At 40.8% G+C, this 12,850-nt stretch overlaps 1 protein-coding gene across 5 annotated transcripts in view; it reads left to right on the forward strand.

Moving 5' to 3' along the window:
• tlk2 (tousled-like kinase 2) overlaps nucleotides 1–12,850 on the forward strand; it is a 153,131-nt gene that overhangs the window by 64,539 nt on the left and 75,742 nt on the right. For all 5 annotated transcript variants that reach the window (XM_041173335.1, XM_041173337.1, XM_041173338.1 and 2 more), the window contains one exon: nucleotides 7,454–7,546. In XM_041173335.1, coding sequence (XP_041029269.1) covers nucleotides 7,454–7,546 — 93 coding nt within the window. The remainder of the gene's footprint in view (nucleotides 1–7,453; nucleotides 7,547–12,850) is intronic.

Here is a 12,850-nt window from a genome sequence, read left to right on the forward strand (position 1 = left end):
TGGCAACCCTTGATCTGGAAGCAGTACCAACAAGAAGGAAGGAAGGAAGAAACCTTGTGGCTGGCAATCAAAAAGGAGAGCTGCAGATGCAAAGAAGAGCTACACATGGAGGAGCTGGAGGATGAAAGCGATCAGTGCACAGATACAGAAACAAAGAGAAAGACAGACAGAGAAACACAATTCTCGTGAGAAGAAGTAAAAATCACTCAAGATGTGGCCTGTTTTTCTGTTTGGCAGTAATGGCAATGTCCCTGGACTAGTAATCCAGAGGTCCAAGCTAATGCTCTGGGGACATGGGTTCAAATCCCACCACGGCAGCTGGTGGAATTTAAATTCAATTAATAAATCGGGAATTCAAGTCGGTCTCAGTTATACTGTGAAACCATTGACAATGAAACCATTGTTGATTGTTGTAAAAACCCATCTGGTTCACTAATGTCCTTTAGAGAAGAAAATCTGCATTCCTACCTAGTCTGGCCTACATGTGACACAGACCCACAGAAATGTGATTGATTCTTCAATGCCCCCTGAAATGGCCTAGCAAGCCACTCAGTTTTATCAAACCACTACAAAAAGGAATGAAACTGGACAGACCATCCTGCATCGACTTAGGCAACGGAAAAGTCAGTGGCACACCCAGCCATATCGAAGTCCTCTTTACTAACACCTGGGGGCTTATGCCAAAATGACGATGGGAGAACTGTCCCACAACCGTATCAAGCAATAGCCTGACTTGATCATACTCATACTCACGGAATTGTACCTTACAGACAATGTCTCAGACACCACCATCACCATCTCTGGGTATGTCCAGTCCCACCAGCAGGACAGACCCAACACATGTGGCGGTGTAATAAATAAAAGCAAAATACTGCGGATGCTGGAAATCTGCAACAAAAACAAAAATAGCTGGAAAAACTCAGCAGGTCTGACAGCATCTGTGGAGAGGAACACAGTCACCGTTTCGAGTCTGTATGAAAAATAGTGTAAGCAGCATGTAATAGACAGCTAAGCAATCCCACAGCCAACAGATCAGATCTAAGATCTGCAGTCCTGTCACATCAGTTGTGAATAGTGATGGACAATTAAGCAACTCACTGGAGGAGGAGGCTCCACAAAAATCCCCATTCTTAATGGTAGGGGAGCCCATTACATCAGAGCAGAAGAGAAGTCTGAAGCATTTGCAGCCATCTTCAGCCAAAGTTGCCAAGTGGATGATCCATCTCAGCCTCCTCCTGCAGTCCCAGCATCACAGATGCCAGTCTTCAGCCAATTCTATTCACTCCACGTGATATCAAGAAGCAACTGAAGGCACTGGATATTCCAAAGGCTATGTGCCCTGACAATATTTCAGCAATAGCACTGAAGACTTGTGCTCCAGAACTAGCTATGCCCCCTAGTAAACTGTTCCAGTACAGCTACAATCTGGCATCTAGCCAACAAGGTGGAAAATTAGCCAGGTGTGTCCAACCTGGCCAATTACTACCCTATCTGTCTTCTCTCAATTATCAGCAAAGTATTGAAAGGGGTTGTTGACAGTGCTACAAGTGGCACTTACTTTGAAATAATCTGCTCACTGACATTCAGTTTGGGTTCTGCCAGATCCACTCAGTTCCGGACCTCATTACAGCCTTGGTCCAAACATGGACAAAAGAGCTGAACTTGAGAGGTGAGGTGAGCGTGACTGCCCTTGACATCAAGGCAGCATTTGACCGAGTGTGGCATCAAGGAGCCTTAGGAAAACTGGACTCAATGGGAATTGTAGGGGGTGTGGGGGGAGGAGAAATCGCCCCTGATTTAGTGATGGCAATGCCATTGAATGTCATGGAGCGATGGTTAGATTCTCTCTTGTTGGAGTTGGTCATTGCCTGGCACTTTTGTGGCGCAACTGCCACTTGCCACTGGTCAGCCCAAGTCTAGATGTTGTCCAGGTCCTGCTGCATTTGGACATGGACTGCTTCAGTATCTGAGGAGTCATGAATGCTGCTGAACATTGTGCAATCATCAGCGAACATCCCTACTCCTGACCATATGATGGAAGGTTTTTGATGAAGCAGCTGAAGATGGTTGGGCCTAGATCGCTTCTCTAAGGAACTCCTGCAGTGATGTTCTGGAACTGAGATTGATCTCCAACAACCGCAAACATCTTGATAAGGACAAGGTCGAGTATGTTGTTCCCTCTTGTTGGTTCCCTCACCACCTGTTGCAGGCCCAGCCCAGCTCGGTCTGTGGTGGCGCTACCAAGCCACTCTTGGTGATGGACATTGAAGTCTCCCACCCAGAGTACATTCTGCACCCTTGCACCCTCAGTGCTTCCTCCAGGTGGTGTTCAAAGTGGAGAAGGACTGATTCATCAGCTGAACAGTATGTGTTAATCAGCAGGAGGTCTCCTTGTCCATGTGAATAAAGAACAGCATACTGTGGAACTTTGTAGCTACACAGTGCCACATTTCTGTGGGGAGTGATGCAGTGCTTGTTGTACCGACCATTTAAAGTGACATTTACCTTTTTATTTGAAATATAATTTTCCTGTCAATTCATGTGTAATTTGAGTTGGTTCTGATTCTTGTTAAAGTAAAAGTTACAAGTGAAATCTTATTGGTAATTTCTTCATTTGGGACTTAATAAATTTGGTTATTTTGGTTTACGGCTCTCCCACAGGGTTTGTAACAAAAATGACAGGGCTAGGTGATGACGGCAAGTTGGGTTAAACACTCTTGTTTCTCTAAAAAAGAATGGCAGTTGAAGGTAGTTTCCCAGAGCAATTGGAAGTGGGTAGTGATGTCCTACAGGTTTCTGTTTCTGTTTCTGCTCACTCTGTACATTAATAATTTAGGTACGGCATTAGAGGAAGTGATATCTACATTTGCAATAAAAGAGTGGACCATATAAACTGTTCAGGACCAAAGAAAACTGCATGGGGATGTTGATAAGATGGTGAAATGGACATCTTGAAAGAAGTGGCTGCAGAGAAAGTGGATGCATTGGGTTGCAATCTTCAAAAATTCCCTAGGTTCTGGAAAAGTCCCAGTGGATTGGAAAACTGCAAATGTAACACCTCTGCCCAAGTAAGAAGGGTGTCACAAAGCAGGAAACTATAGGCCGCTTATCCTAATGTCTGTCTTTGGGAAAATGTTGGAATGCATTATTAAGTGAAGTAGTGGCAGGACATTTAGAAAATCATAATAGAATTGTCAACATGGTTTGTGAGTTCTTTGAGGGTGCAACAAGTATGATGGATAAAGAGAAACCAGTAGATATAATTGGATTTCCAAAAGGCATTTGATAAGGTGTCACATAAAAGATACTGGCACCCTGTGTGGAGAGGGGTGGGGAGAGAGGAGGACCTTCATGTAAGCCTGCTCCTGGGCCTGGCCAAAGTGGCCATTAGCAGGTCCAGATAGCGGGCGATTGAGGGTGTTATCCGACCCGACTGTCTGCTCCTCTTCCACGTCTGTGTTTGTGGCTGGGTGTCCTTGGAGAGGGAGCACGTGGTGTCAGCTGGTACTATTGAGCCCTTCTGTGACTGGTGGGCACTGCGGGGATTGGGGTGCATTATTGACCTCAAAAATCACATTTTGGCTTGACCTTAGTAAGTTTCCTTACGGTTTTGTCTTTTTGTTGCAGTTTCCCTTTAAGGGGCTGCCCCTTTTTGTTCAGTGATCTTTTGTTGATTTGTCCCCTTTTTTTTCTTTATTGATTTAACTAAAATAGCATAAAAGATACTGCACAAGATAAGAGCTCATGGTGTTAGGTTGATATATTAGCATTGACAGAGAATTGGCTAACTTTCAGGAAACAGGTAAATGTGTCATTTTCATGATGGCAAACTTTAGTGGAGTGCCACAGGGTTCAGTGCTGGGGCTTCAACTATTTGCAATCTGTATTAATGACTTGAATGAAGGGACCAACTGTATTGTAGCCAAATTTGCTGGCAATACAAAGGTAGGTAAGAAAGCAAGTTGTGAGGAGGACACAAAGCATTTGCAAAAGGGTATAGATAGGTTGAGTGAGTGGGGAAAAAATGGCAGATCGAGTATAATGTGGGAAAATGTGAAGTTGTCCAGTTTGGTAGGAATAGAAGAGCAGCATATTATTTAAATGGAGAGAAAGATGACAGAATTTTGCCATACAGAAGTCCTTGCACATGAATCACAAAAAGTTAGCATACAGGTACAAATAATTCGGAAGGCAAATGGAATGTTGGCCTTTATTACACTGGGGGTGGTTTATAAAATTAGGGAAGTCTTTCTACAAATGTAGAGTGCATTGATGAGACCACACATCAAATATTGTGTACAGTTTTGATCTCCTTAAGGAGGGATATACTTGCATTGGAAGCAGTTCAGAGCAGATTCACTTGGCTGATTCCTAGCATGAAGGAATTGTCTTATGAGGATGGGCTGAGCAGGTTGGGCAACACTCATTGAAGTTCAGAAGAATAAGAGGTGATCTTATTGAAACATAAAATTCTGATGGGATTTTACAGGGTGGATGCTGGGTGGATGAGTTTCTCCCTCATGGAGAATCTAGATCTAGGGGGCACAGTTTCAAAATAAGGGGTCTCCCACTTAAAATAGAGATGAAGAGGGATTTCTCTTTGAGGGTTGTTAATATTTGGAATTCTCCTCCACAGAGAGCAATGGAGGCTGGGTCCTTAAATATATTCAAGGGTGAATTAGATTTTTGATCGACAAAGGAATCCAGGGTTATAGGGACAGGCAAGAAGTGGAGTTAAGGCCACAATCAAATCAGCCATGATCTTATCGAATTGTGGAGCAGGCTTGATGGGTTGAATGGCCAACTCCTTAGATCTTAGATCTTATGAGAAGTGGCAGATAATGCTCATATCTAAAGATATGGCAGAAAAAGTCTCAACAAAAAGGTGGTTATTACTCTAATCTTAGCCTATTTAACCAAGAATGAAGTCAAAGACTGACCTACAGGCAGTTAGTGTCATTATATTCTACGTGTCGATGTTCACCTTTATAGTTTTTTTCAGATTGGTGCCTAAATGTTAAGAAAATCAGAATTGTGGCCAATTTAACTATTGTTAGTTTATCCATATATACATTTGAAATTGACTTGGTAATAAACCTAGGCTGGATTATAAATTTAGATCAACAGCTTCCATATCAAACCATAATGCTTACTATTTATATAAAGTAAAATATGCCATGTCACACTTACTGACAGTAAATGTATGTTGATTAAAACTCAGGATCTTGTGTCACACAATAGATTTGGACTGTGAAGACCTTTTTGGCTTATTTGATCTCACCAAATAACAATCCTTTTCACTATATATCAATCTAACATTTCAATCCTAACCAGTTGAGCTCCATGGATGACATTTCCATGATCTTCAACAATGTAGAACCCATCTTGATGCCTGTAGATTGCTTATTGCTTCTATACTCCTTTGCATTCCACACTTTATTTTACAACCAGATACTGCAGTTCCGTTTGTAAGAAATTAACATAACTCCCCACATTGTAAGTGAGTATCTCATTCCACACGTTTGAAAAGTTGTACCTCCTAACTTCCTAATTTTGTCTGATCTCTGCCAGCTTTGTATTTGTGGGGTGTAATCCAGAGCAGTTAAACAAATACTTAGGCCCACATTTTTCTGCGATTTAGAAGCTAAAATTGTTTATTTTAATTTGGGGGGTGGGTCATGGAGGGGAAGCAGGGGGGGTTTACATCATGTGGCTGTTATTTTTGCCCTTGTATCTATTACTATGCCTAATCATTGAATTATACTTTATGATGTGTCACAATCATGAATATTTTTTATAAGTCTTCCTTCTCAAAGCTTGTATAATGCAGCACTAGTGGTTGAATATCCCATCTTAATGTTCATCTATGAAGTTAGGGCACATTACACTAATTATGAATTTCTAAAATATATTTGTTAGAGCTGCAAGCACCTTAGCATTATATTGTAGGCTGTGTGATGAGTGCAGGGGTAGTGATATCAGCAGACTGAGAGAAATATTCACTTTGCAAACAAATGTAATCCCCTGTTCGAAAACATTAACAGTTTTCATTTCAGCCAAAAAAAGCAAAATTTTAGAGCAGCATTTAACATTTGTGTTTTGAAAAGTGTGTGTTTGTGTGTGTGTGTATTTTTTTTACAATATTGTTATGATCCTTGGCCAGACTCCAGGTTGTTGAGGGGGTTGGGGGGAGGAGATCTGGTTTGCAACCAATAACATTTTGTTTAAACTAGACAAAGTTAGAGATTCAAGACACTTACTAAGTGAATGAAGTCACATTCCATGAGTTTGGAACAAACAAAAATAAACCTTATTGTACAAGTTCAGAAGGATAAAACAATTTACAATATCTACCTAACATGCTGACATTCAGGGTAAGTATTAAGTACATGTGAATTAACAGGAGAACTGTGTTCGAACACACCACACTGCAGAATAAATGACACTTGCGACCAAACCCAATTTCATGGATTTCTCAACAAATCACCCAAACATTGAGCCAACCAATCTCACTGAAACTTCATCTTTCTCACAAGGGTTTCCAATCTCTACTTTTTGAAGATTTCATCTTGGAATTCTCTCCAAAAGTTGCTCCCACTAGGATGGCTTCAACAGTGGCCCATTTCGCAGGGTTTCAGTCTCACCTTCCAGGATTTCTGAGCACACTCAAGTGTCACCTTTACAAGCACAACTTTAGATCTTGGTCAAGCAGAACACCACTGCCCCAACAGCCCGCAATATGGAGTCACCAATGTTCAGCTGCCTTCTCAGATCTTCAGGGCTTCTCTCGTGCCCATTTTGCTTGAAGTCTGCTCCCTGCAGATCTTACTTTTAATTTGGAGCCTATTTCTCTACTCCTTTTCTTTTTAACTTAACAGGACCAATTTCTGCCCCTTGTCTTTGTACCTTACCTGCGATTTCCGTTTGGGGCCACTCCCTGTCCTCATCCTCTCTCTCGCTCCCTGGGGCACTCACTCAACAATGGCGCTCTGTACCAGGCCACCTGGTCTGGCCTTTTGCGCCATTCTTCTTTTTTTTTCTCCCTTCTGCGCAGGCATGCAGGGTGGGCCTTCAGCCTGAATAACGTAAAATACCTGGACTACGCATGTGCCGCCAGTTCCCGGCCAGCGTACGCCTGAATAGCCCGAGGTTCATCAGAAACCAGAGTTCCCAATCTCTGAACTCGGCAAGGTAAGTATAGGTTTCATCACAATATCTATATAATATATAAAAATATAGTTAAACAATATGCAAGTGCTTGATCAATTTCACCCAGAAGCTGACGTCCTATCTAGATCTGTGTGCATAATTCACAGCCATTAATTATTCATAGCAAATGAAAGAAATACTAAATTGGAGTGAAAATCAATCATTTTCTACCTGTTCGTTACTCATTATTTCCCTGAAAGTTGCATTAAAGCATACTAAAAGAAATTGTTTCATATGTTTACAGACAGACTTCACGCTGGAAAAACTAACTGCCCTGGAAAGCAGCAAAAATTCAGACTTAGAAAAAAAGGAGGGAAGAATCGATGATTTACTACGGGTAAAACTCTCTTTTTGGCTAAGCCTGCTTTTTGAATTTAGCAAAACGCAAAGGTACATCTTAAGATCACTTCACACCCTGGAATAGTAACTCGTGTATAATGGAGTGGAAATTGACTGGTAAATTGTGCTCATAGCATGAAAGAATTTCACATTCAGTTTGATGATGAGAAACTGGGGTCTGAAACTGGTATCATAAACTTAAATATGAAGACAAAGTTAGCTGAAATAAACTGGGAAAATAGGTTAAATGGTCAGATGGTAAATATGCAATGACAGACATTTAAAGAGATATTTCATATCTCTCAATAGATAGATAGTGGCCAACTAAGGATGTTAAGGATGGTATAAAATTAAAAGAAAAGATGTACAATGCTGCAAAGATTTGTGGTGGGCCAGAAGATTGGGAGAAGTTTAGAAATTAGCAAAGAGTAATTTTAAAAATGATAAAGAAGGAGAGGTTAGAATATGTGAGTAAACTAGCAAGAAATATAAAAGAAAATAAGAGCTTCTACAAGTATATAAAAAGGAAGAGTAGCTAAAGTAAACGATAGTCCCTTAAAGGGTTTAGACTGGGGAATTAATGGGACACCAGGAAATGGCTGAGACTTTGAACAAGTATTTTTTAAGTGTCTTCACTGTAGAAGACATTAACAGACATCCCAATAATAGCAGAAAATCAAAGGGGAAGTGGGAGGGAGAAACTTTAAACAATTGCTATCATTAGAGAAAAAATAAGTGGTAAACTAATGGGACTGAAGGCTGACAGGTTCTCTGGACTTGATGGTATGAACTCTTGGGTCTTGAAAGTGGCAGCACAGATAGTAGATGCATTGGCTGTAATCTTACAAAATTCCCTAGATTCTGGAAAACAAGACTAGTGTTTTAAACTTAAATAAGGGCAATTATGAGGCAATGAAAGCAGAGCTAGCTAAAGTAAACTGGCAAATGAAGTTAAGGGATGGGTCAATAGAGATTCAGTGGCAGACATTTAAAGGGATATTTCGGAATGCACAGAATATATATACATTCCAATGAGAGAGAAAAATTCCAAGGGGTGGGCCCACCATCCGTGGTTAACTAAAAATGTTATAGACAGTATCAAACTTAAAGAAAAGCATATAATTACGCAAAGATGGGTGGCAGGTCAGAAAATTGGAAAAATATAAAGAACAGCAAAGAATGACGAAGATTAATGAGGGTAAAATTAGAGTACAAGAGAAAGCTAGCTCGTAACATAGAGATGGATAGTAAGAGTTTCTATAGATATTTAAATAAGAAAAGAGTTAAAGTGAGCATTGGCCATATAGAAAGTGCATTGGGGGAATTGATAATGGAAAGTAGGGAGTTGGCGGATTAATTAAACAGGTATTTTGCTTCAGCCTTCACTGTAAAGGACAAGTAATATCCCAAATATAGCTGTAAAATAGAAAATGGATGGGAGGGAGAATCTCGGTGGAAAATTACAGTCGCCAGGGAAATGGTATTGAGCAAAATTATTGGGGCTGTGGGCCGACAAATCCCTAGCTCCGGATGGACTTCACCCTCAGGTTTTGAAAGAAGTGGCTAGTGAGATAGTTGATGCATTGATTTCAATTTTCCAAAATTCCCTAGATTCGGAGAAGGTTCCATTAGATTGGAAAATAGTAAATGTAACTCTTTTATTCAAAAAGGGTGACAGAAAACAGGAAACTACAGGTGAGTTAGCCTAACACCTGTCACAGGGAAATGTTAGAAGCTATTATTAAAGATGTTATAGCAGGACACTTAGAAAAATTCAAGGCAATCAGGCAGAGTCAACATAATTTTGTGGAAGGGAAATCATGTTTAACCAATTTATTGGAGTTCTTTGAAGGAGCCATTTGTGCTGTGGATAAAGGAGAACAGGTGGATGCACTGTATTTAGATTTCCAGAAGCATTTGATAGAATACCACATTAAAGGTTATTGCAGAAAATAAAAGCTCATGGTGTAGGGAGTAACATGTTGACATGGATAGATGATTGGCTAGCAAATGGGGAATGGAGAGTTGGCATAAATGGGCCTTTTTCTGGTTGGCAGGATGTGATGAGTGGTGTACAACAGGGATCATTGCTGGGGCCTCAACTTTTTACAATATACATATAAATGACATGGATGAAGGGCCCAAAGGAATGGTTGCTAAATTTGCTGACAGCACAAAGTTAGGTAGGAAAGTAAATTGTGAAGAGGACATAAGGAAGCTAGAAAGCGACGTAGATAGGTTAAGTGAGTGGGCCAAGGTCTGTCAAATGGAGTATAATGTGAGCAAATGTGAAGTTGTTTATATTAGCGGGAAGAATAAAAAAGAAGCTTATTATCTAAATGGTGAGAGATTGCAAAGCTCTGAGATTCAGAGGGATCTGGGTGTCCTAGTGCATGAGTCGCAAAAGCCTAGTATGCAGGCACAGCAAGTAATTAGGAAAGCTAATAGAATGTTATAATTTATTGTGAGGGGAATTGATTACTAAAGTAGGGAGGTTATGCTGCAGTTGCACAGGGCATTGGTGAGACCATATCTGGAGTATTGTGTACAGTACTGGTCACCTTATTTAAGGGCAAATGTAAATGCGTTAGAAGTTGTTCAGGGAAGGTTTACTTGACTAATACCAGGAATGGGCGGGTTGTCTTATGGGGAAAGGTCGGACAGATTAGGCCTGTATCCACTGGAATTTAGAAGAGTAAGGGGCAACATGATTGAAACCTTTAAGATCCTGAAGAGCCTTGACAGGGTGAATGTGGAGTGGATGTTTCCTCTTGTGGAAGAACCTAGAACTAGGGGTCACTGTTTAAAAATAAGGCATCACTCATTTAAGACAGAGATGAGGAGAATTTTTTTCTGCGAGTTGTGCATCTCTGGAACTCTCTTCCTGAAAAGGCAGAGGAAGCAGAGTCTTTGAATATTTTTAAGACAGCGCTAGATAGATTCTTGATTAACAAGAGTGTGAAAGGTTATGGGGGGTATTCAGGAATGTGGGCTTGAGGTTCAGTCAGATCAGCCATGATCCTGTTGCATGGCGGAGCAGACTCAAGGGACTGAGTGGCCGTCTGCTGCTTCTAATTTGCATGTTTGTATCCCAGTGGATTGGGAAACTGCAAAAATAACACCACTTTTCAAGAAAGGAAGCAGTCCAAAAGCAGGAAGTTATAGTCCAACAGTCTAACATCTGTCATTGGAAAAATATTGGAATGCATTATTAAATGAAGTAGTAACAGGACATGTAGATAATATAATTAGGCAGAGTCATGGTTTTGTGAAAGGGAAATCATGTTTAACAAACTTATTTGTGTTTTGTTGAGGGTGTAACAAGCAGGGTGGATAAAGGGGAACCAGTAGAAGTAATTGGATTCCCAGAGGCATTTGATAAGGTGCCATGAGCTCATGTTGTTGGGATGATATGTTAGCATGGATAGAGGATTAGCTCACTAACAAGAAACAGTCAGTCAAGATGAATAGGTAATTTTCATGTTAGCAACTAGTGAAGTGTCACAGGGATCATAGTGCTGAGGCCTCAACTATTTACGATCTGTATTAATGACTTGGATGAAGGGACCAACTGTGTTGTAACCAAATTTGATGCCGATATAAAGATAAGTAGGAAAGCAAATTGTGAGGAGGACACAGTCTGTAAAGGGATAAGCTTTGGTTGAGTGAGTGGGCAGAAATCTGACGGATGGAATGTAATGTGGGAAAATGTGAGGTTATCCACTTTGGCAGGAAGAACAGAAAAGCAGAAATTTATTTAAATGAGGAGAGACTGTAGAACCAGGAATCTGGGTGTCCTGGTACATGAATCACAAAAAGATAGCATTGCAGCTACAGCAAATAATTAGGAAAACAAATAGAATGTTGGCCTTTATTGCAGGGGCGATGGAGTATAAGAGTAGGGAAGTCTTGCTACGACTTCCGTTGGTGAGACTGCACCTAGAGTAACAAGTTTACAGTTTTGGTCTCCTTGTCTAAGCAGGGATATACTTGCATTGGAAGCAGTTCAGTGAAGGTTCACTGGGCTGATTCCTGGGATGAAGGGGTTGTCTTATCAGAAAAGGCTGAGCAGGTTGGAGTTTAGAAGAATGAGGTGATCTTATTGAAACATAATATTCTGAGGGCGCTTGACAGGATAGATACTGAGAGGATGTCTCCCTTTGTGGGGGAATCTAAAACTGTGGAGCACTTATTTAAAAAAAAAATAATGGTCTCCCATTTAAGATGGAGATGAGGAGGAATTTCTTCTTTCAAGGGGTTGTTAATCTTTGGAATTCTCCGCTCCAGAGAGCAGCTGAGGCTGAGTCATTGAATATATTCAAGGCTGAACTGGACAAACTTTTGATCCACAAGAGTTATAGGGAGGAAGGCAGGAAAGTGGAGTTAGGGCCTTGATCTTATTGAATGGCAGAGAGGGTGCAATGGGCTGAATGACCTTATTCCTGCTCCTATTTCTTATGTTTTCGAGAGCAACTGATTGCCCCAATTTTCCCTTTCTCAGTCTATGTGGCTAACAGCTCTTCTGCTAATCAAATGTGTATAACAGCTTTGAACATTTCAGATGTTCTGAGTTGGAATTTTCAGATTGCATTCTTGTAGTCATTAAAAGGTTAATTTCACCTCCAAGACCCATACTATTGAAGGTGATATTACAAATCTCCAAGCATCGTACTGCAGAAGCAAACCTAACTGTGAAAAAGAAGACAAACGTTTCATAAACACTCAAAAGTGGACCTTAACCTTTTTGTTTCCCATGCACTTTCAATTGTGTGCCTCAATTGGACTGAATTTTGTCCTATAGCCAAGTTCAGCATAGATTCGGGACTAACTGAGATTCAGCTGGTTCATGTGGCTCGGTCGTATACCACCTGAGCTATTTAAGATGCATCGCATTGATATCTAAAGTAATATTGGGGTTAGTTTGAAGTGCTAGGTATTAGGACACATTGTGCATTCTAGCGTCCATAGGGAGGGTAGACTGGGAAATTGTGGGCTGTTAATGTGCCCTCCCCTCAATGCTATTGGTCACAGAAGATTGCGGAATCATCCCTTTAAATCAGCAGGCCATACACTTAATGACCCATCCTCCTCCGCTCTCTGGAGTAGAGAATTTTAAAGATTAACAATCTTCTGAGAGAAGAGATTCCTCCTCATCTCAGTCTTAAAACTTATTTTAAACTGTGCTGCTTAGTTCCAGATTCCCCCACAAGGGGAAACATCCTCTCAGCATCTACCTTGTCAAGTCCCCTCAGCAACTTATGTTTCAAAAAGATCACCTCTCATTCGTCCAAACTCCAGTGAG

This window comes from Carcharodon carcharias, chromosome 23, assembly GCF_017639515.1.
Source record: "Carcharodon carcharias isolate sCarCar2 chromosome 23, sCarCar2.pri, whole genome shotgun sequence".
Lineage (NCBI taxonomy): Eukaryota > Metazoa > Chordata > Chondrichthyes > Lamniformes > Lamnidae > Carcharodon > Carcharodon carcharias.